General features: G+C 47.5%; 1 protein-coding gene and 1 long non-coding RNA gene across 50 annotated transcripts in view; one reads left to right on the top strand and one right to left on the bottom strand.

Annotated features, from left to right (window-relative positions):
- The window catches only part of LOC117238073 (microtubule-actin cross-linking factor 1), a 52,170-nt gene that overhangs the window by 6,599 nt on the left and 21,592 nt on the right, over positions 1-23,979 (top strand). For 17 of the 49 annotated variants that reach the window (XR_004494110.1, XR_004494109.1, XM_033502661.1 and 14 more), the window contains exons 1-15: positions 459-888; positions 6,475-7,296; positions 9,795-9,856; positions 12,826-12,843; positions 13,608-13,667; positions 14,391-14,480; positions 14,821-14,991; positions 15,906-15,920; positions 19,827-20,106; positions 20,443-20,893; positions 20,981-21,238; positions 21,314-21,887; positions 22,006-22,029; positions 22,178-22,648; positions 22,735-23,940. Coding sequence is in view for 46 of the 49 variants with exons in the window: in XM_033502661.1 (XP_033358552.1) it covers positions 7,044-7,296; positions 9,795-9,856; positions 12,826-12,843; positions 13,608-13,667; positions 14,391-14,480; positions 14,821-14,991; positions 15,906-15,920; positions 19,827-20,106; positions 20,443-20,893; positions 20,981-21,238; positions 21,314-21,887; positions 22,006-22,029; positions 22,178-22,648; positions 22,735-23,940 (3,933 nt within the window). In the remaining 3 variants the exon portion in view is untranslated. The other 32 variants (XM_033502694.1, XM_033502679.1, XM_033502653.1 and 29 more) reach the window with 25 other exon arrangements.
- LOC117238094 lies at positions 2,200-3,419 on the bottom strand. Its single transcript, XR_004494116.1, has 2 exons — positions 3,054-3,419; positions 2,200-3,010 (listed from the first exon to the last, which is right to left on the bottom strand). It is a non-coding gene; the product is annotated as an uncharacterized LOC117238094 (long non-coding RNA).

Genomic DNA, 23,979 nt, shown 5'->3' with positions numbered 1-23,979 from the left:
AGGATTACCGCATTGAATGAATATCAGAACGCGATCGTATTCACGCGTGAAACGCGAACAATCCTTGTCCTGTTTGGCACACAGTGTTCGGTGCATTGAATTCGTGATTCGCGGTATTTTGCACGGCGCGCCCCTGTCGTTACGTGACCTGCCCTACGAACCTGTTTGTAACGGCAGCTATTCCACGGCGGCGGAGTACATCGCTGTCAAAAAGACAGAGGCCTTGTCTGGTCTTTGTCTATCGCATCTGTCTCTTGGTCCCGTCTCTGTTCGGCTCTCAGGCGGTTTCACCCCGACCCTCGACGTGTCGATTTCTCTGTTCAACGAACGGAGAAAGTGAAGGATGAACGAGCTGCAATGGCGGGGCATGCGAGGAGTAGGTTCTGGAACCTCGAGGCTTGAGGTAGAGGCAGCTTGGGTGGGCGGCAGTTGTCCAGGCCGCCGCAGTCTGTGTCGAGGCGACGTGCTCTACACGACGGAGCGGCAAATCGCGTCTTCTCCAACTCGCAAGCCGCTCGCTCGCTCTCCTTCTCTCCCCTTTCTGTCCCCTCCCCTCCTCTTTCCTCTTTATTCTCCCTCCCTTCCTATTCTCTCTCGTTCTCTCCCTTCATGCGTCTCGTTGCCATTCCTCCTTTTGCTCGGTTCGGTCCTCCTCTGCGTTCGTCTCGCTGTTCCTTATCCGTCCGTTGCTCCTCTTTCCTCGGCCCATTCATCCTTCTCGGTCCACCTTTCCGTCTTTCTCCGTTCAACCGTTTCTCCGGCGCGAGCGTGTGCGCGCGTTCCTCTCGCCACGAGTCTCTCCGTCCTCGTCGTACGGCCTACAGCTACCTGGCCGTGTTACGGCGGGGTTCCGGATACGCGCGTCGACTTCGTCAACGTTGTCGTGCGGTACGTTCTACCAAGAATTCCAGTGCCACGTCTCGAGTAGCGGCGGTCGGTCGGTTGGTTGGTTTGGGTCGGACTGCAGGACGAACGATCGGTTTGGTTTGTTTATTACTCTGTCAGTTGTTTGGGAATTACGTCGACACTGTCGTCGACGTCTATATATGTATATGTTTTCCGATGTCAAAGCTCGCGCGCGAATGTTGTCGCAACAAAGCGTTCACGACGATCGAATAGTGTGATGAACGAAGGAACGAACACCGTTATCGTGACGTGATGTTAGCTTGTCAAGGGTTGATAACGTATCAGCTGATAACTAGATCGATAACGCGACGATTGATATCCAGTGCGACAATCGAAAGGACGTTTGATATCGAAGAAGGAACTACTCTCGCGATCTCGTGGGTGTTCCTTGTTGCATTTGACACGTGACAGGAAATTGTTCGATCAGTTCGGTGTATGGTTGAGAATATTGGCCCGCGTTGACGTGGAATATATAGATATTCAGTGAAAAATTTCGGCAAACTCGGACTGTGAGCAAAACACGAGGCGTTCCGTGAGTCACGCTTCGTTTTGTGGCACCTCCCAGCTCTACTACCTCTGTCTCTGACTCCGGCTGTCTCCCTCTCTCTGTCTCGCTTTTTCTTTCTTCCTCCGATATAGGCTCGTATACTTACTCGCTCGATCGTTCCCACTCGGGTCTCTCTGTTGCCCCTTCCATTAGTAACCGCGTTGTTGGTAATCACGAAACGGCATATTGAGTCTGAACGATTAAGCGTCTGATTCAGCAAACGACAAATGCGTATATCGATATTATCGCAAGGGTTCATTCAAGATTACAATCGTTCGTGTTTCTCCCTTTTTGTTTTCCTTCGTCGTTCCAAGCTTCAGTTCCTAGAATTCCCCCTGTTTGAAAGACGAACTAGTCACAGTTGGTTCGTATCATTCGTTTCGTTCCCTTTAAGTCGGTAGCGTGTCAAGCAAGCTTCATAATAGCCTGAAATCCGATCGCCGAAACATAAGACATGTCACGGGGTGGGTTGACGTAAGAATAGAGCTATCAATGGGACAAGAATGTCGAGAGGTGTCTGTACGATCAGCGAGGAATACCACGCCGCGCGACCAGTGTATATGTATACATACACTCCCGTTCAAAAATATGATACTTGGATCATCACAACAAATATATGCTTAAACTTGTGGATATAATTAATGAACTGAATTAAATATCTGTCTCGTACTTTCATTACCACATTTGTAGTTAGCATTTTCGACATTCTGGCTATTTGTTTATTGCGTTAGGTATGATCTTATTAATTTTTTTTTTATGTATTTCGAGCATGACAATTTAAATTGCTCCAAAACTTCTCTGTGGTCTTCTTCTCGTGTCCAAAACTTTTAAACCAACAGACTGAGTGCGGAATTTGCGGTTTATGTCTATAAACGTTCAAAGTGTGCTTTAATATTGGAAATTTTAATTACAAATCGAAACACGTTCGAAAACGATACGAGCCCTCGTACTTTTGAACGGGAATGTATATAGATAGACGTGGCGGTTTCAGCAGCGAGTAAATCAGAAGAAAGTCGTTTTCATCGAATACGGGGATTGCGTAATAATTGCAGGCTGTTGGAACTCTATGACAAACCGGCTTCGCGAGAAACACCGCGCACAATCACGTATGAGTCCGCGCTTATGTGTCCCCGCGTGTACGTGGAATTTCTTAATTTGGTCCGATCGGCCTATTCTCTGGCCCGAATCGGTCGTAGCCAGTTGATCCGTCTTTGTACCCTGGTTTCGCCGTTTCGAGCATAATTGAAACACGAAGAAACGTTATCTCGTGTAAGTGCGACTATTATTATTGTGCCTAACTAGACGCGAGAAGTCGCGTGAGTGACCTCTGCTTCTGAATTCCCATCGTTCCTTCCAAGAAAAGTGTACACTGAAACCATGGAAAGCGCGTGATACTCGAAAGCGGAACAAGTCACGTGTTTTCTTGCCAAATTACTGCGCCCGGCGTAATTGAGCACTGCCACGTCCCTCGTGTTCAAACGGAATGTCAATTATTCTGTCTCACACTCGTAATACCCTCCCTGCTTATCCCTCGTTATCTCCCCGTCCTCTGGCACACTTACACATACTTATATACTTATACATACTTATATCTGCTTACACATACTTATATCTGCTTCAACAAACACTTCGTTTCTCGTTTGATCGGTCCTTGGCTGATTTTCATTCAGATTTTCTATCTTTCCCCTCCAACTTGCCGTTCACCACCTGGACTGTCTTCCCCTTCTGCTTTCTTTGTTTTCGTTCATCGTCATCACACACGGATCCATCTATTCTCGAGCCGATTCGTTCTCGTTATCGTTGTCGTCACTCTTTCTCTCTCTCTTTTTCTCTCTCTCGCTCTCTCCGTCTACCCGTTCGGTTAGTACATCGCCCCACCTTCGTATCTGCGACCTCCAGCGTGTTCGCACCGAAAGCCGTATTTGGTTGTTGCGTTAACAAATCCACGAAAGTGCAAGTAAGTTTTATCGTTGTGAAGCACGTCGAGTTTATCGAGTCGCGACTAAAAGTCTTTGAGGGTGCGAAATCGTATCGTGACACACGGTTATCGACTGACCCACCTTTCCCCGATACACGCACCGATTTTTGCCTTTTTCCTCTTTCCGGTTGATTCTTGATGACGCAGTTGCAATGATTGCGCGAACGTCGGAAGATTTATCATTTATTATTATTCGATAAACGAGGAACCACATAAACTCAGATTACGCGAATTCACGTCGAGAAACAGCGAAAACGCGTGAATCGATATCTCGTTCTATTTTACGGAATCGCGTTGAATATCGAATGTTCCATTTCATATACGGCTCCGAGATCATGTTCGCAATCTCGAAAACCAGTTTGTGTTGCCTCGTGAAACAGGAACAGAGTTTAGAGTGAACCGGAGGCTCTATTAGCTGAAACGCTCGACTTTAACGGGCGGTCTCGAGGATTCTCCGTTTTGCGCCGAGAAAGGTCAGCCGAAAATTTATCTACCAGTCGGAATTTAGGATCCAGGACTTCGTAGAATTCCGCGAAGGTCGTCTGCAAGGCGTTCCTCGTTTCTTCATTCGTATTTTTGCTAGCGATTCGATGTATCAAGTTCGAGGCTAAGAAGACTCGCGAGACGGTCGATCGGTTCGCGCGAGGGTCAAACTGCGTTCACACAAGGGTCGATTCGTAATCGATATACTAGAATTACGTATCGTGGAATGGATAGCGATCGGAATGGATACGATGCAAAAGAGTTATCGGGTAGCACATCGACTGTGTGCGTTCATAAGTAGGACGTAACTGGGACAGCGGATGAGCAAAGCGAGAAAGATGCTTCTAGCTGTCGGAGAATCGATGGCTGTTTTGTCATTTGACTCGAGGCGGTGGTTACGATAGATGCGAAGATAGGTGGGGTTTCCGGCGGCGAAGTAGCAAGGGAAAGAAGGATGGTGTCGTCGTGGTAAAACGAAGGGACGCGGAGGTGGCTTGTGAAAACACACCGAAGGAGAGGAAAAGAAGTCTCGCACGCGCGACTCTTTACAGCGGCGTGAGCCACGCTTTGCCGCGTGCAGCTCAAGGTTGAACCGAACTATACGACCGGTGGAGAGAGTCTTCTCGGCTTCCAAGAGCCCTCGAGAAGTCCTCCGTGAGCCGACTATGGACCCGTTATATTGCTACGCCGTTGCCACAAGAATGCCGCCAAGCCAGCCCCCTCTAGCAGCTCGCATTATGCCGATCCGATGCGTGTACACGCGCTTCCTCCTTCTTCATTCTTCGTCCGCTTTTCTCCGCAGCTTCTTACTTACTCGTTTATCGTTCCGGCTATCGTTCCTTTGCTATTTTTCTGCGTGGCTGGTTTCGCGTTAGGAAGCGATATCGTTCACCGGAGAACCAAGAGATCGTAGGTGGTGTAAGATACGTTGGGTGGGGAGCAGAAAGAGCATGCTTTGCGTTTCGATCTGTCGTGATGTCATCGATCGTTTCACGAGTTTCGTTATCTCGTATTCTTACGTGTTCTGCTTCTTCTTAAAAGGAACCCGTTGTTGAGACAGATGTCGGAGTTTCCGTGGAAGAATCCGGTTGAGGAGCAACTGGCACGTCGCGTTCCCCCTTTCACTAGTTCTTCTAACAAAATTTCATCGACGAGAGATGTGACTGCTCTGTTCGCGCGTTACGTGCGCGCGGGGTACTTTCTCTCGAACTTTCTATACGTCGCGTCGTTTAACCAATGCGACGGACACGGTTAGAAGGAGTTCGCCTAACATCGCGTGGCGCGTGACACGCGTTACTCTATTTTCTATTCGCATCTAATTCCGTCTGTCCTAGAGAGAACCGGCCAGAGTCGAGTCGAGTCCGATCCGAGCCCCGCGATTTTGGATTTCGTACGATCACGTTTGACGTTTCGTATTGGACGCGGTGCGCCAGCCGTCTAACTTTGTCGAAAATATTAACGGAATACCAAGGAACAACGAGATCCATTCACGGCTTTTGATATCGGTGTTCAAAGTTCAAACAGGGCGTGACCGTGGTTGGTAGCGATACGCGTAACTGAACGCGGGACAGGTGATTGAATGGATGAAAGAGGGCAAACAACACGCAAACTCGATTCGAGCAATCTAAATTCGAAGGCCGGTAGGATTAGCAAGGGCCCGATGTCGATGTGTTGCAATTGGCGTTGTTAGTTTTCGCTTCGATCCAGAAGACGACACCCACGTGCTGTTGCTTCTATTACCATATACGAAGATCCCGATGGTCTTGGGTTTCCCCGGGTGGCACCCGTGTCTCTCAGTCACCAATCGTCTCGTGGACCGTCAGTTTGGTAGATCGCTCGCTGGTTCGTTGGTACGCTCGCTCGCAACCCACAGCCGGTTGTTCGTTCGTTAGTGCAATCGCTGATTCGCTCGCGTGCTCGATCGTTGCCACCGCGTTCGCTTCTCTATCCCTGCCAATTCCGATACCTTTCATTTCGTCTTGTTTCCTTTAGTTTCATTTGCTTATCGGCCACAGTCTACTCTACAAAGTATTTTTTAACATTCTATACTTGGTTGGGTTAGTGACGCGTATACTCGCTAATAGAATCGTTCGGTTTAATTGGTCGCGCGAAAGTCGAGCGGGAGAGTAACGAAAATTACCTCGTGCTCTTCTATTTATCGTGTCTGCTCGGATATAGTCGGAGTCTCTTTCGCTCTCTCGAGGAGAACGATGAACTAGGGGTCCGCGAAAGACCGATTACCGGCGTCTCGTGGTGCACCACCGAGCCACTTTGGCCGAGAAACGTTGAGTGGTTACGTCTGCGACGTGCCGTGATAAATTCGGTCGTTGATTCGTTAAGCTTCGTTCGCGTCTAGAGAGCGGGCGAACGGCCGAACGGACAAACGGGGAACGAAATTAGCTGTTCTTCTCGTTGTCCGCATTGTCCGTGTCGTCGGTGTCGCAGACGCGCCCTCCAGTTCCTTCCTATCCGATTGCGTTGTGCCTACGTTCGTTCATCCCTGGCCGTCTGGCTACGCGATCGTCGTCCGACCTTTACACCATCTCTGTTCTTCCAACAGTGCAACACCACAGCCAGTGTCAAAATTATTCGATCCGAAAACAAACGAAAACCGAAGGGTGCGCGCGGTAGCAACGACAGGGGTGGAAAGTGAATATAATTAAGGACGAAACTAGGTCTTCCGTCGACTCGAAGTGCCATACATATAATTAAACCTTCCATTAAGATAAGCCTACGTTAGTAAGTGTTTCTGTACGAAACGTTTTTAAAGTGTTCCGTGGTAGTTTCCAAGCCACTAATGTAAATACGAGCAAGAGGCTTCCGCGAAAGGAAACTGCCGATCATAGGAAAGGAGTTATTCTTACGTCGACACGGTGTCAAGAAAGAAAAACGGAACGGGACAGTGTGCTTGGTACGCGTGTGCATGTGGCGTATCTTGGCGAACGAAAAGAAGATAACCTAGTAAAAAGGGAGAACGTGTGCGTTTCGTTGGAGATAAAGGTTGTTATACATATAGGAAGAAAGAAAGAAAGAGCAAAGGCCCGATGAACAGGGAAAACATCGTTTCGTTGTTGGCTGGTTTCGAAAGAACCTAAGAAGACTTGTAGCGAGCTTAACTGGCTAAACGAGATGTCCACTCAAGCTTATTACAAGGAGAGGCTTGGTTTCGATCCGGCCGATACCGTGGCGGAACATCATCGTGAGCAGAGATCGCAGCACGGATACGAGGAGTCTCTTTCCAAGTTCAAAGGTCAGAACGAAAATGGATTTTCGTGGATGATGGAAGGACGGGAAAATTGGCGGGTGGAAGGGGCCACAGAACACCGTTCCGGCAGCACTCAGGCTTTCTGGGGTTGCTGGGCGATGTTCATCGAGGCGCACGGTAGGTGAAGAGTTGGCATGCCGATGCTGGATCCCGTCCAATACCTTGCCCCTGACCCTCCTCGTCCTGCCAATAGAAACTTCTTTTTCAATTGTCCCGAACACACGTTTTTTTATTTTCTCTCGTTTTCATATTTTTTCTTTTTTTTTTATATCGACTTCGCTTTGGCTTCTCCCTTGGTCTTTGTCGTCCGAGAATCGAGACAAATCGGCACGAAATAGCTAGCCCTACGTGCGATTCTCCGAGTTCTCTTCCCTTGAATATTCCTCGGTCAGAACGAGATTCCGCTTGTTAGAAGCGGAGAAATCGAGAGAAAAGGGAGACCGGAGAATTACACGCATCGCGTAAACTAGAGTTCGTATCGGTTTGAGAGTATACCGTGAACGGAAGTATCTTTTTTGAGGTCGTTTACCTTTTGCCGTTTGACCCGAATGTTTCGCGGAAGTAGCCTCGGAAATAGCCGGGGCAAAATAATTCGCGCCTCGTGACGAGCTCCGATCCAAAGTCTCGAATGTCCGATACGAGAAAGTTCTTAATCCTACGCGATTCTTGTAATTTTCTCGCGCGTATAGTGCAACCATGTATAGACGCAAACACGTGTCTGTGAACTTTGAAAGTGTTTTTGATTTCTCTTTCTTTTTTTTCTTTTTTGTTCATTTAACATTGACTAACTTTCTTGAAGTGTCTTTGTGTGTCTAATATCGCGCCGATCTTTTGTTACCGGATTGAATCGTGGTGGATAGTCAAGGCTTCCCGCCTCCTTAGCGTTTCGACCATGTAGAATCATTTACATTAGAATCCGCTTTTACAAACGGGTTACGCGCTGTTCCTTTTGTCCACGCACATGCACATACGTAGATAGTGTCTCACTTACGAAACGATTTCACGAATGTATCGCGCGTGATAACCAAGCGTTTTCGCCAAACGGTTCTCTTTTATCGAAAGAATTCTTTTGGGGCGTGTACGCGTGGTTTGCGTACGTAATTCAGTACGTGCCACGTTCGTAGAAACGTGAGCACGTAATTCCCTGTTTGGGCTGTCGTCAGGAAAACATTTATCGCGATTTCCTTTCCATCGTTCCATAACAAATTCATGTCCAGGGACGATCGTCCAGCAATCGTTCCCCGTTATCACACGCTCCGAAATCCCATGTGTGTAGTCGGGGAACGAATGTTCTCATTGTCCCAATTTATCTCCAATTGTGCTTCGGTATGCCACTCTTCCGAAGCGTTGTTTTCGATTACGTTGGAATATTTTTTCCTTTCAAGGCACATGCGGCTTTTCGACGAACTTCGATCGAACCGATTACGAGTTAATACCTTGTCACGTCAATTAGAATAAACGTGTTTATTTATTTTTAACCATTACGTACACGTATAAGCCTAATCGATCGGATCTTTCTTTTTTTTTTATCTACTTTATCGTATATTGGATAACGAGTTTCGGTAATTCATGAACGCATTACGGACGAAGTATGACTCGAACGTACACTTAATTGCTATTACACGGACCTTCCATAAAAGCATCGTTGTAAGACGGTGTAAATAGGTTTGCCTTACCTATTTCGTAACGTTGTTGCCACAAAAATGGGAAAATTCATCGAAACCGTTGTTCGCGACTCCTTTCGAAGTTGAGCAATAGTTCGAGGGTCTGAGAGTTCATTATTCGTATTAGCTACGATCGTCTTCAGTCTCCGCCTGGTTCACGGAGAGGTTAAATAAGTGTTTCTTAATGAAAGCCTACAGCTACACGGAATCGGATAATCGGCCGTAATTAATTGCTACTGCGAAGTCCGAGCAGGAGCCTCCTACTCGATTAATCTCGCGATCGAGTAGTGTCGTCGAACTTGTATCTATCTAGTGTAACGATGTCGGTTCGAATACTGGCGGATATTTCATCGATGGACGTTGTAAGGTTGCTAAGACAGATTATTCGAAACGTACAGCATAGCAAGATAGCACAAGTACAGAACACAAGGGGATAGACATCCCATTGCTTTATTATTAGAGATCAGGTGTTTAGGGCACAGGTTGGGAGGACATGGGCAGACTGCACTTGGCATTTACAGAGCCTCCTAATAATTCGGCAAAGTTTTAACACACTTTCGCTTGTTTGCGTGCACGATCGGCTGTTCTTTTCCTTTGTGACTACCTACGTACGAACACCCATCTACCTATCTATCTATCTGCCTACCTACTTTCCTATCCATCCCGACCACCTACCTGTCTGTCTGCCTGTCCGTCTATCTACTGTTGCTTTGGCTGCTTACTGCCTTGATGCCTGATGCCCGATGCCTGTTTGCCCGCGTAGACGATCGCTCGTAACTCGTGTGTCGGTGATAAAATCGAAATTGACGATTTAATTAAACTTCAACGTAGGAAATCGGTACAATCGCATACATTAGAGAAAAGGAAGCGGAGAAGGTGTAGAAAGACAACGTTCGCTTTTCACCCTTGCAATCAACGTCTCTAACAAATTGATCCTCTTTTTGATTGCAGACGAACGAGACGCGATCCAAAAGAAAACATTTACCAAATGGGTGAACAAGCATCTGAAAAAGGTAAGCCTCTCGAATCGTAGAAAACATTTCGCGTTTTAAGCGGTGTGACAGTCGATGGGCGTTCACTTAAATCGGCCTGCTGCTCGACGACAAACGTTCGAGCAGTAAGTTCGGATTGATCTATAATACATACACGCGCGCGCATGAGCGCGTGCAATCTACCAATTATGATCTAATTCTTCTACAAGAAATGATTAGGTGCATTCCGCGAATTATAAGGGGAGGAGACTGTTCCTCGTACGGCAGCCGTGGCCCTTCCTTCAAAATATCGAACGATACCTAATTTTAGAGCGACCTTAGCAGGAGGCCACGGCTGGCAGAGTCGAGGCGCGAGGGAATATATCGAAACACCTGATAGGTGAGCATACGAGAGCAGCGGCGCGCAACGCCGGGACAACCAGCTGTTTCGTAACCACATATGTAAACGATAGGGGACCTTCTTATCCACCAGTATACAATACGTATATGTTGTGCTTGTTCCTGCACCCGTCTCTTTTTCCATGTAGGATGTGCGCGTGGGTCGACCGTAATCCCTTCCAGGAGGGTATTTCACGCGCTGCTATAGAAGGTAACGTATCGAGGAAACCGAGTGGGTGAAATCGAGAAAATTATTCGAATCTATAGTTTCGATTCGTTTCTCGACGAGTTTCCCCTTGTTTTAACGTTTTGCTTCCATTTTTCTCGCACCTCTTTTGGCTTCACCCTCGTCAATGCTATTTCGATTAGTCAGCTGCCAGTCAGCGTAGTTGCCTATGTTCTTCAGCGGAAACTTGGTTTTTCGATATAGGAATGTTCTCGTTCTCTGTCTTGTTTTTTTGTAACGTAGATTGATTAATGAGATTCGAATGATCGTGCTACCGTCGATGCGTTGAATTGAACAAACACCGCCACTGTTCTGCGTCGTACGCATTCTCGAGTCAACACGTGACGGAAAAAACGATGCCGTCGGCGGTGCCAGCATCTATTCCAATGCCGATCGCTGGTCGCTGATGCCGACGATACCATCAACATGCCAGTGCCGATTCTGACGGTGACGAAACCATGGGTGTAGACGCGTTAATGGTCCTGACGACCACGGTGACCGCAACCGACGTCGACGACGATGACCACGACGCCGACGCCGTCGACATGCCACGCGACCGCGAACAATTCTCGTAACTCGAGACACGTTAGCCTTGATCTCACGTGACTCTCGTCTTCGTTTCTTCTCTCTCTCTCTTCTCTCTCTCTCTCTCTCTCTCTCTCTCGGTGGCACCGTCGCGAATCGACGATGACGCAGGTTCTTCTTCTGTTTTCGGAAAGAATAAAAAAGAAAAAAAAAGAACGGACATGATCGTTCGTAAACGATGATTGTCCTGTTCGAGATAGAAAGAGAAGAGTGCACGTTCAATGATAAATCGAGCAGTGATACATTCCCTGCATTGCTTTCTCGTTACGTTGGTCGCGTATGCAAAGTCAGAAGTCAAGGAGAAAGGAGAAGAGAGGCAAGGTTGAAGCGGTCTGTGTTCGTAAGCGGCGAGTATAACTCGATTGGTATTTCGAGGGTTATCGAGCCTTATTTTCTTCCTATGTTAGTTAGCTCTTCGACCCCGGTTCGTTTCGAAATCGAGCGACGACGAAGAACGGCGCCTACCGAGGTGCGGCATTACTCACCCCTCTCTTTAACTGACCCCTGTTCCATTACCTACTTGTTTCTCCTTCTTCAAAGCTTTCGCTCTCTGGTTCGTATATACATTTCCGAACGAACCACGCAACCCCACAAATAGATGAAAGATTTTCGCATTGATTCAAAAACGATCAATTGGCCACAGTTTCGCAGTGTAAGAGAAATTTCTTTTGATACTGATTTGATACTGATTCCCTTTGATATTTTTCCCCTTTAGAAGGGAAGAATAAAAGAAACAGTAAATACATACGAATACGGTCCCATCATCGATTATATTGATGGTTAATTAGTTTCAATCAACCTATTTTGACTTCGGTAATGAATTCCAGGATATTACGGCGAACGGTACTGCGTATTTGCGCGTTGCTCGGTACTGGTTTTCTTGGCTACCTACCTGCTCGATTCCGCGCGCCCACCTTTCCTCTCGTAACTCTGACCTTATTCGGAAACGTTCTCCTGCGGACGACGTTCCCGATTTACCACCTCTTGCCCGGTAAGTAGGTGGATAAGTAGGTAGTTAGGTACGCAGGTAGGCAAGCACGGTTCAGTCAGTCAGTCAGTCAGTCAGTCAGTCAGTCAGTCAGTCAATCAGTCAGTTAAACAGCCAGCCTGTTGTCGGAGATGTGTTGCACAGTAGCGGAGGGGCAGAGGAAAAAAACCTAGCTGCGATCGCTCAAGAGTGAGTGCATGCTTGGCTATGACGCACCGTTGCCATTGCGTAACATTTGTGCCAGGAAATGGTCCGCTGAAGTAACTTCTGCGTCCATGAATTCCTATCTGTTGAATAATAAAGATATCCTGTGACTCTCCCTTATGTGCCGTCAATGATTCTTGGGACGAAATTGGAGAAGATCATCGTTCCAAGAAGTGAGCGTTAACAATGTTACAAAGAAACATTCGGATGAGACACATCCTCTTTGCGATAATATCATGAATTCTTTTCAAACGTTCATTCATAGATACTGGATCGATCGTACGCCCATCAACTGTACGCGTTTTTATCGCTTACTCGATTTCGATTCGCGAAGATCGGTCGTTGTCCCGGGCGGTAGTGCAAAAAGCTACGACGACTCGATCTCTGCTTCTGCTCACCCGTTTTTACTTTCGTTTTACTCTCGCCCGAGAATAGTTGAAAGCGCGTCGCTTATGCGCAGCATAACGTCCACCTCGGATCCGCTCGTTGTGCCCGTGACAACGCATCGATTGTTCCATGCAGATTCCTGCAATTACATAAGGGCCCATTGTCCAATGAAAATTCATAATAATAATTCTCTACTTTTCATCCTTTTACGCTTATCCACAGCATTGGAAGTACGTGAAGGTACGAATCCATCGTATATTCTTTCCAGCGAACGATCGATTGGGACGAGTGGTTCGGGTTTCTTTTAGATTATGGGATGATCATTAAAATGCATGTCAATAGCACTAATGTGTAAACCTAGGTTCGCTCAAGTTGATAGGCTATCCCCCTCGCTAGTTTAATATTTGAAAATAGTTATCATTCGGTAGACGTTAATTATGATTTTTCAGCTTCGTACGAGTTAAAAGCAGATGCTCGAAGATTTTTATTTCTTGCGCGTTTTCATAATGTATAAAGTGCAAGATCACAAAGAAACTGTTTTATATTCACGACGTAGAATGTTGAGAAAAGAGTGACGGTGCCGGACGATGAATTTCAAATTTACCGCGCTTAGCAGAACAAACGCTGACGTCTCGAGCACTTGCTTTTCACTCGTCATAGTTCACGGGAACCAGGCTTTGCATCCTAGGTTCGTTCTTTGAAGCGTTGACATGCAATTAAGGATTACCCACTGTAAGTCCTCAATTCTCAAAGGGGAAGTTACCTCTGATGTTTTTGTATTCTTGCATGCCACCGAGCTTTCCGGTCAAGGACCACTCGTCCATGCGACCGACGAGTAGTGGTAGATTCGAACACGTTAATTGCAAGCAAATTAACACGAAGACGAACGATGTACCGTGTGACGGTGACTGGCAACCTGCCGCTACTTTCGGTCGCGTCCAAGCCACTCGAAACTAAACACATAACTCGGGTCGTGCTTCTTTTTCAATCGATGTTTTTTTCAGACTTACACGTGCCTACACGTGTGCGTTCTTGTGAACAACCAACCATGCTGTTCCCCCACTGTAAGTTCAGGGCAGGTGATATTAACGAACGTTGCCAATGTTAGAAGGAACTTTACGCATGCTCCAAGAAACGCAATGTCTTGTTTTGTCGAGTGAATTAATTGTTTTTCCAAGTAACGTCCTTTCATATTTCCCTCTGCTTCCATTTATCACTTAAAGAAACCATCAATGAACAGGCCCGTTGAGAAACCGTGGCAAAAGTCGACGTGCAAAAGCAATGCAATTATCGCGAATTAAACGATCTGCGTGTGATTTCTACGATACCTGAGATTGGTGCTTATCGCGGCCGACATTTAAAGTTTAACTGTGAGTTTGAGGGCCACGATTACTGCGTTTGCACGTGACGCACCGCGGCCGTGTAATGTACCTTTATTTTCGCGAGACACGCGACTATCTTTTCAGAATACCTGCTTCATCGAAATCCGTTCTTTCCTTATCCCCTTTCTCACTACATCCGTTATGTGTGTTTGCACGTACACGTTCCTAGTATTTCGTGTTTTGTAATCGTTCACCGTTCGTTGTTCAATGTCCTCCCGTCCGTGTGCACCATATCTTTTCTTTTTTTACGTTTAATTTTTGGTTGCAGTCGCTCCATTTTCTTGTTTCATACATTTCGATTCGTTCGATGGCTTGTTTTTATTTTCAGTTATATAGAATTGTCGAGAGACACTTGAACAAGGAAGTCATTTATCAGTGCTCTGATGCGTGAAATCGTTGTTGCAGGCCAGCAGACATGTCGGAGATCTGTTCGAAGACCTGCGGGACGGGCACAACCTCATTTCCTTGCTGGAGGTACTCTCGGGCGAGCATCTTGTAAGTATTCCAAATTTTGTTTCCTTCCGTGATACTCTTTTATGCGGCACAGACGCAATTGGCGCTGGTCCGCTTAACCCGTAGGTTTCCAGGGTGAAATGCTCGTTACGTAACTGTCGGGCTGGGACTAACTTGACCTGGATTACAGGGGTAGATGATCTGTATCCTCTATCCGTTTAAACAGGTCACCATGTTTATAAGCAATAAATAATATCTTGAAACGCCAGCAGTTAGGTAACATCGTTTGAACCTTGTCAATCGAGGGTTAATCGTAATTACGGTGATTATGTGCCATATAATAGGATTTGATGTACGATTAATTCGATTTATCGTTTTTTAGCCGCGAGAGAGAGGTCGGATGCGTTTCCACATGCTGCAGAACGTACAAATGGCTCTTGACTTTTTGCGCTACAAGAAGATCAAGCTCGTTAATATTCGTGCTGAAGACATTGTCGATGGAAACCCAAAGTTGACTCTAGGTTTGATATGGACCATCATACTTCACTTCCAGGTGAGTGGACGCTCGGATCTTCCTGAAATTATCACCGATTACGCTTATCACAAATTATATACCACCGCCAAGTATACTCTAGTGGGTTTGGAGATAGCACCTAAGAAAACGGGACGTTTCAATAGGAACGTCTCGACACCTGGTTCGCCCTTTCGAATCGCGATTATCGAAGGAATAATGATACCCATTGTTCGATCGTGCTCTGGCCGAAGTTCAAGCCGTTCCCGCTTTCAAACAACGAAAACGTTTTTTCGTAAGAGTCGCGGAGCGATACCGATCGAAAGTTTCGCTTCCGAGAAACCGATGCTCGCGAGGGGAAAACGTTCGGTTAGGAGAATCATCGCGCAGGAATGTCCGACCACTCTCGTTTTTCTCGCGATTCTCGTTCCGATCGAAAGCGAGTCGGACGGAGGAAGCGCAAAGAAAGAGTGAGAGCCGTTCCAGGCGACGTTTGGCGCCGTCGAGGACGGCACGCCACGCCATGCCACGTCGTTGCACACCACAGAACGGGAACGCGATTACGCGCGATGGTCGGGTCATTCGGTGAGGAGAGTCGGCGCCAAAAGAGTTGGCCGATACTGGACGTCGCGTCGGATCGTCTGCGGACGGGCGCAAAAAATCTCGAAGGCGAGACATCGATCGCGGCTCGAGTAACCGTATTACGCGACCGCACAAAGACAGATAGTGTTCGTTTTCGTAACGATGCAACGAATACGCGACTTCTCATTATCTCGCGCGCTCTCGAATCGGTACTTCGAGAAAGGAGAAGTAGCCGCAGAGAGAGAGAGAGAGAGAGAGAGAGGAAGAAAGAGAAATTTAAGCCTATTCCCTTTATATATTCTTACTAACTATCGGCTCCTCCCGATCAGCATCTGTATCTAATGGTGTATTTTTTGTTCTGTTTCGCGCCGCAGAGCTGGCGTCGCAAGGTAAGTTCCCTACATTTTTATGTCGTAGTTGGTTCCCTCTGCGAAAAAAAAGGAACTGAAAAGCATTTATCGATTCGTTCGAAAAAAATATTCCGATAATTACACCCGGATCACAGATTTAGATACATATTTAGTAGCCAGTGTTGGCTCGATCTCTTATCGACCGCGTGAACCGATCGAAAAGCCAGATGGCGCTCGCAGATAGTCTTGTAACAGCCGTCGTCCTACGCACGGAGGCTCTCACTGATCCGCCGAATCGTTTCGAGATTCATTTTCCTCGACAACCGCGTCATGTATCCTAACCGCCTGTGACGACTATTCTTCCGCTCGCGACAGACCTGTCCGTTTATGGTAGTTCCACGCGTACGTCGAGTCAGCAAGCCGGAAGGTTGATTGTCAGTCAAAAGCATCGCGTGGTATTCCGGGACGTGGGAGGTGACCAGATTGCGAACAGTCGTATCGCGGCGCCCTGGCGCGTTTCTCGTGGTCTCCTCTGGTCGCGAGCCGCCCACCTTGTAATTATGATAATCGGAATCGCTCGATCGAGTACCGAATACAAAAACGCGAATGACGCCACCGGCCAAGGTCAGGCTGTGAGCGATCGTTCCCTTTTAGCGCGTTTCATGCATCTTGACGACTTTCGCGCCCTCGTAAAATACACGTCCCTTTGCATTCCTTCCTTGACATTGTACAAAGATTTTCTTAAAGAGAATTTAAGTTAGGAATAACTTCGTTGAATAATAACACAGCTGGTTTAAAAGTAGTTTGTATACAATTTTTTATTTTGGAAGGATCGTGTCCATTTAGTTTGTGTTGTTTCTAGGAAGCAAGTCGCGTTACCATTGTATTACGGAAGGCGAAGTACCGGTAATCGCGGAAATTGCGAAGAATTACAAGGATCCCGGAGGATCTTGCAACGATTGGTTCACGCGGCTGGCATTGTAACGGAAGCCAATGCTCGGGCCGGGCGGTTGCGGGCGCGATGACGTCACGTCCGGTCTCGAGCAAACCGCGCGCCTCGAGTCTCTCTTGACTGTTTTCCGTTCCTTTTTTTTTTCTCTCGTTCGCGTTCACAACGTTCAGGGACGCGACGCCGCGTCCTATTTTTCGCTTGTCTCAACTCGACGTTGCTTATTTAGGCATTGTTTTCGTTTCCTCGCGTACCTCCCCATGTCCTTCAAACGGAGTTGACGCGTATTATTAATTGAAACTGAGGGAGCCGCGCAACGAATTAGGTAAGTCTGCGACATAATGCGAGCGAACGTCAGCTCGGAACACCGACGAGGTTCCGAAGGCGGCGCTTACGGAGTGTTACTGTGCCACGGTGAATCGTAAAAATCTCTGGAAAAGGAAAAGGAGGAAGGACACGATGCGCGACGAACGGCAAACGAAGCGTCGCGTCGCGGCGAAGTGGGGCGTCCGGTGTGTTCCCGACGCGTTTCGCCTCGTTGCAACAGCATGTTCCCCGATGACTCGGCCGATATAACGCGGGCGCATGCGCGATCTTGCACCGGTTATGCACAAATAACAACCATATGACCGCAACGACGACGTGCACGAGGACAAGCATGGATTTTAGGGGGGCGTCGCGGGAACACAGCGAGATAGATGACGTCGTTCGAATTGTAGGGGTGAGCAACAGGATGAAGAGTAGGCTATGGTATAACAAGTACGAGCAGTCATCGACAAAGGGAGAGAGGATGAGAAAGAAAAAGAGAGTGGGGAATCAAGAGGGGGAATGTCGGAGGCGTCTCTCACCTGCGCGCATTTCGTTGGCCTACTCTCGCGACGGCAGCCGGATACAGCACGGCACGCTGTCGGTCGTTCGTTCGTTCGGTAAATCGCGGTGTATCCTGTTTTTTTCGTTGTAAATACCGTTCGGCGTAAAATCTCGAAATCGTTGGAACGTGGTCGCGCGACAACGGACCAGGGTACACGTTCGTCGAAGCCTCGAACGGTAGACACGTGTCGCGGCTAGGGACGCGCGACGATTCGCATCGCGAAACCTTACCGGTGAAACGTGCGAGCGGACGGGCGAACGAACGAACGAGCGCGCAAAGAAGCACGAAAAGAACTCGAAGTGGGGATCGGTCTCGATGAGCTACCTGTAGTGCGCGGCAGTCTGTTCGCGATACGCGCGGTGATGGCCGTACCTGCCGTCGAGTGTCTCCTCCGATAACTAACTAATTCTTCCAGCGTTATCATTCCCTCTTCTGTTCGCACTTTCCCCTTCCGCCACTTGGCGGATTCCTCTATCATTCTCCCCGCCAACAGGGTATCGTATTTTATTTGTCCTGATCTACGTTGACATTGTCTTCTGGTCCAGTGAACACAGTTCCCCGCTCGAGGCGGTTTCTCCAAGAGTAGGCGCGATCGCTCCCCCACTTTCAAGAAGCGTTGGTGCTAAAAACGAATCGCAATTCGGTGCAGCTACTCGATGCGCTCTCAGACGATCGCTAGTCGTTCGTTCGGTTCGAATCGCACACGTATCAGTCGCTTCGGTCTTTTTTGAACTGACCATCGGGAAGATACGTATCGGTCGCGTATTCGCGAATCGATAACTGTTTTTCGAGTCGTGTCGAGTATCTAACTCGGGCTAACGGTGATAGACGGACTGCCGACTTTCGATAATCGGCTTTCACGAGCGGCGGCGCGCGGTATAAGCTTGGAGAGACCGAGACGCCGGATAAGGCTACGAATGAATAGCCGTACGTGCCTTGCCTCTATTCCTGGAGGTCGATGTTAGTTTCTTGGAGCAACTCGGTCCTTTCGACGGCCGCCAGAAGAGAGACGAGAGATCCCCGTGGATACAATTTTGTACCGATTCACAATGTCGATATATCGGTTTAGCAAAGGTGGCAGACTGTTCGTGCAAGGCACCAGAGAGGATGACGCTCGCGAGAACGTCGCCTCGCCTGCTCCGTCTACTGCGACACCCGTCACTGATGACTTAAGAGCGATTTACACCAAGAGAAGACTCTCGACCGAGGTTCTAGGTAGGAACTCCGACAAAACGGCAAGTTCGACGAGTAACCTGGCTACGAGTTTCGAGGCTCGAATGCTTTGATAAGATATTTCCTCGTTAGTTGATCGTGATCGACTCGTTTAAGGGTCTAGAAGTCACGGCACGATCAGCTTAGATGGTGCTAAGTTGGAACGTAGCCAAGCTCGGAGTCGATCGTGACGCGATTTTGAATCAACCGGTTGATCACGAGCACGAGGAGGCCTCTGAAACTCGTTTGAACATCGCCGGTTAGTCGGAGCTTCGTTGGAATATTTTCGTGCGGGCTTCAGTGTGTTTACGTAGCGAAACTGATAACGCTACGATTTAGGATCGTCGATCGAGTCAACGAAAACTTCGAGACGCGGCGAAAACGGCACGAAACGTATCGTGACCCGGATCGTACGTAAAACGACCACGTTGACACGGGGCGAGGAAAGATGCGTGGCCGAGGATCTGACGAAACGTGCCAGCTCCGGCTACTTGCAGGAGACCGCTGCTTCCTCCTCCTCCTTCTCTTTGAGTCGACAGGCTTCGCCAAAGCCGAAAACCGTCCGGGTAAGCGTAATCTTGGCAATTTTGTTTCGCGTTCGCGACGCGAGACTCTTCATTTTAATTTCGCGTTTTCGCGTAACGCATTGCAAGGACAGGTTCGTCGTCGTCGTTCGTCCCTAGGTTCGCGCTTCTTTTCACGTTTAGTGGCAACAGGGTGTAGTAGAAGGGCAGGACGAACATTTCGGGGCTCGAATCGTGCGATTGAACGTCGAAGGGCGAACCAAGCGGAAGCGACATCGAGGTCGATGCACGACACCAGAATTAGATCTAAACGAAAATAAACCTGATATACTCTCGTGAATATACAAGCACCGTTTGTTGACGAACTATGACCTTTTCTTTTTCTCTAGATATCCGATATTGTAGTGGGTCAGGAATCGAACGTGACTGCCCGTGAAGCTCTTCTGAGATGGGCCAGACGATCGACGGCGCGTTATCCTGGAGTGCGCGTCACGGACTTTACCGGATCGTGGAGGGACGGGCTAGCTTTCAGCGCATTAATCCATCGAAACAGACCAGATCTGGTCGATTGGAAAGGTGCTCGTGCTAGTCAACCACGAGAGCGGCTCGATCGGGTCTTCTACGTCGCGGAGCGCGAGTATGGCGTTACGAGGCTTCTCGATCCTGAAGGTAAAGATCCACATTTTAAATCCTATTTTAGATGCTCGATAAGCAGATTTTTCCTTTTTGGCGAGTTTCCTCTCTTGCCACTTTATACACGCGTTTTCTCCTCAACGTTCTCTTTTTCCCTATGTTTTCTCCTATGGTCGGGAATGCTCGAGGCCGTCACCGATGTCTACCACCGCTTCCGGTCGACGCTCGAACCGTGACGTTCTCTTTTACCCTCTGCTTTTTCCCTTTTGCACGATAAAACGGCCGAGCGATTCTTTTTGGAAAGGAGAGCAAGGGAAGCGTAGAGATTTACGTGATATGCAAGTGCTTTAGGTTTTGTATTTCGTGTTACAGATGTGGACACTCCTGAACCGGATGAGAAGTCCTTGATAACGTACATCTCTTCGCTCTACGACGTGTTCCCGGAGCCGCCAACGATTCACCCGTTGTACGATGCCGAGGACCAGAGGCGCTCAGAGGAATATAGAGAGCTAGCTAGTTCCCTCCACATGTGGATCCGTGAAAAGATGTGCCTGATGCAGGAACGTGTCTTCCCGCCGACCTTGATAGAAATGAAAAATTTGGCGGCTGGCAGCACGAAATTCAAGAATGAGGAAGTACCGCCCAGATACAGAGACAAGCAACGACTTTCTTACATCTTCAGGGATTTGCAAAAGTACTTCGAAGCGGTTGGTGAGGTAGACATCGAACCTCACTTGCGTATCGAGGTTATTGAAGAAAATTGGAATAGATTGATGATGCTGCATCAGGAAAGAGAACAGGCGATAATCGACGAAATTAAACGGTAAGATCTATCCCTTCCTTAAGTAGCGAGATTATTCGCATCAACGATTCGTTTCGTTCCAAGCTCGAGCTTGTATCTGTTTCTCAGACTCGAACGACTGCAACGACTAGCAGAGAAAGTGCACAGAGAGATGAAGGCGACCGACAATCGATTGGAGGAGCTCGAGAGACGAGTGGAGGACGAAGCCAGGCGTCTCGATCGACTTCATCCTCTGGAAGCGAAACATGCGGTGGATCTTTTGGAACAGGATATTCGTAACACCGAGGTCCAGATCCAAAATATTTTTCCGGACGTGCATACACTTACCGAGGGGCGATACAGTCAGGCGGCCGAACTTCGCAAAAGGTAGCTCTCTCGGTATCATTTTCTGTTTCCTCCATATTCGTTTGCGGAAAAGTCACAGAATTATCCATGTTACAGAGTTCAGAAGCTACATCAACGGTGGGTCGCCCTGCGATCTCTTCTTCATAAACGTTTGGTACAGCCGCTGTCGGCCGTATCTTTCCCGGTAGAAGAACGCGTCGTTACGAAACACCGTACTACCGTCCATGAGACCCGATTGGTCGACACCAATCCACATTTCCGTGCGTTACACGACTGCATCGACTGGTGTAAGGCGAAGATCAAACAGCTCCAGGATGCAGACTATGGCTCCGATTTACCTAGCGTGCAGAACGAATTGGAGGTTCACCAAAGAGAACACAAGAATATCGAGCAGTTCCATCCTAAAGTGGAGAGATGTGTGCAGGCTAAGAGCCACTTTCACGCTGAGGAATTGACATTGTACAGCCAACATCTAACTGTTCTTCAAAAACTTCACACTGAATTATTGGCGGCCTCGAATAAGAGACTTTCCGATTTGGACACTCTACATGACTTTATACAATCGGCGACTAATGAACTAGTTTGGCTGAGTTCTAAGGAGGAGACGGAGGTGACACGCGATTGGAGTGACAAGAATTTGAATGTGCAAAGTATTGAGCAGTATTACGAGGTAATTTATGTTTTAATGTTTTTTTTGCGGTTATATGACAATTATATACTAGCATCCTGAATTAATTGGTCATCAAATCTAATGTAAAAGTCGTTGATACTTGTTTTTATCCTGCAAGCGTACGTTTGGATCTGGTATAGAGGTAACGAAGAATATAATTTAAAGTGATCATGGTGTACGATAATATGCATGATGGACGAATTTATAAATCTTTACACGCATCCAAAGACGCATAGATTATTGTAATCCATCTATGAATTCATAATGTATAAAATGTCTATTTCTTACAGTCCCTTATGAGCGACCTAGAGAAGCGGGAGATTCAATTCTCCGCGGTGCAAGATCGAGGCGAAGCTCTGGTTCTTCAACATCATCCCGCCGCGAAAACCATCGAAGCTTACATGTCCGCTATGCAGAGTCAATGGACTTGGCTTCTCCAATTAACTCTTTGTCTAGAAGTTCATCTGAAACACGCAGCACAGAGTCAACAATTTTTCCGGGATGTTCAACAGGCTGAACAGTGGATCTCGAAGAGAGATGAGTCGCTCAACACCATTTATTCCCAATCAGAATTCTCCTTGGACGAGGGTGAACGTTTATTGAAGGGTATGCAAGAACTACGCGAAGAATTGAATAGTTACGGCGATCATGTGCAGAAACTGGTTGATCAAGCGAAGGACGTGGTTCCTATGAAGCAACGTCGACAGCCTGTGGCACGGCCTATGCAAGTTACGTGCGTCTGCAGCTACAAACAAGTCAATGTAAGTAGAATGACCATTATGTCGTTCATTACATTATCAATGTCATTATGTCATATTACTTTAACGTGTAAATTGCTTGGTTTCAGATGTCGATTGAGAAGGGTGAACAGTGTACGTTATACGACAACTCTGGTAGGATAAAATGGCGCGTAAAGAATCAAGAAGGCGTCGAGTCTCCTGTTCCAGGCGTCTGCTTTGCTCTTCAGCCACCTGACAAGGATGCTCTCGATGCTGCGGAAAGATTGCGACGACAATATGACCGAAGTGTTGGATTATGGCAACGGAAACAGCTTCGATTACGACAAAATATGATTTTCGCGACCATCAAAGTGGTCAAAGGCTGGGATCTACCGCAGTTCTTGGCTATGGGTCAGGATCAGAGAACTGCTATCAGAAAAGCCTTGAACGAGGATGCTGAGAAACTCCTGTCCGAGGGCGACCCTGCTGATCCACAGTTGAGGCGACTGAAGCGAGAAACGGCCGAAGTGAACAAATTGTTCGATGAACTGGAGAAACGTGCCAGAGCGGAGGAAGAGTCAAAGAACGCAGGACGTATTTTCAACGAACAGATTTCTGCCATTCAAGAAGCATTAGACGAAGCAGAGAGAGTTCTGAACACTCGCATAGCTGCACCATTGCCGAGAGACATCGACAGCTTAGAACATTTGGTTCTGCAACACAAAGATTTTGAGCAAACTCTCAAACGTCAAACGCCAGATCTAGATAAAGTTCAGCAAACTTTCCGTGGTATTACTTTGAAGACTCCAGCCATGAGAAACAAGCTCGACGCTGTTACCACCAAATGGACAAATATTTGGAACTCCAGTAATCTGTACATCGAGCGGCTAAAGTGTGTTGAGATCGTGCTTTCTAGTCTTGAGGAGAATACAACATCGGTATCCGAATTGGAAGTGAAATTGGCATCGTTCGACGAGCTGCCACCGGATCTGAAGGGACTACAGAATGTACTAGAAGATCTGATGGTGCTTCAAAATGCCATCTCTCAACAGCAAACTGCAATGGATAAACTGAACGAAGATACGCAGAACGCAAGACATGTTGTTGAAAAGTCGAGGCCAAGTCATCGTGGCTCTCATTCTGATATGGATCGCTTAGACGATGAAGTGAACAAACTAAACTCCAGATGGACCAATCTCTGTGCTCAGTTGGTTGAAAGAGTTCGCAGCGCGGAAGCAGCCTATGGCCTAGCTCAACAGTTAGAACATGCCTACCGTAACGAGGTGGACTTCATTGACGAATCATACGAAAAACTCGAGGTGGAAAATGCGAAGGTAACGTATAGGGATTCTGATAAATCGTACTCGATTATT

This window comes from Bombus vosnesenskii, unplaced genomic scaffold (assembly GCF_011952255.1).
Source record: "Bombus vosnesenskii isolate JDL3184/JDL3185 unplaced genomic scaffold, Bvos_JDL3184-5_v1.1 scf7180000013431, whole genome shotgun sequence".
NCBI classification, from domain to species: domain Eukaryota; kingdom Metazoa; phylum Arthropoda; class Insecta; order Hymenoptera; family Apidae; genus Bombus; species Bombus vosnesenskii.
This window is presented reverse-complemented; position numbering and strand designations above follow the sequence as displayed.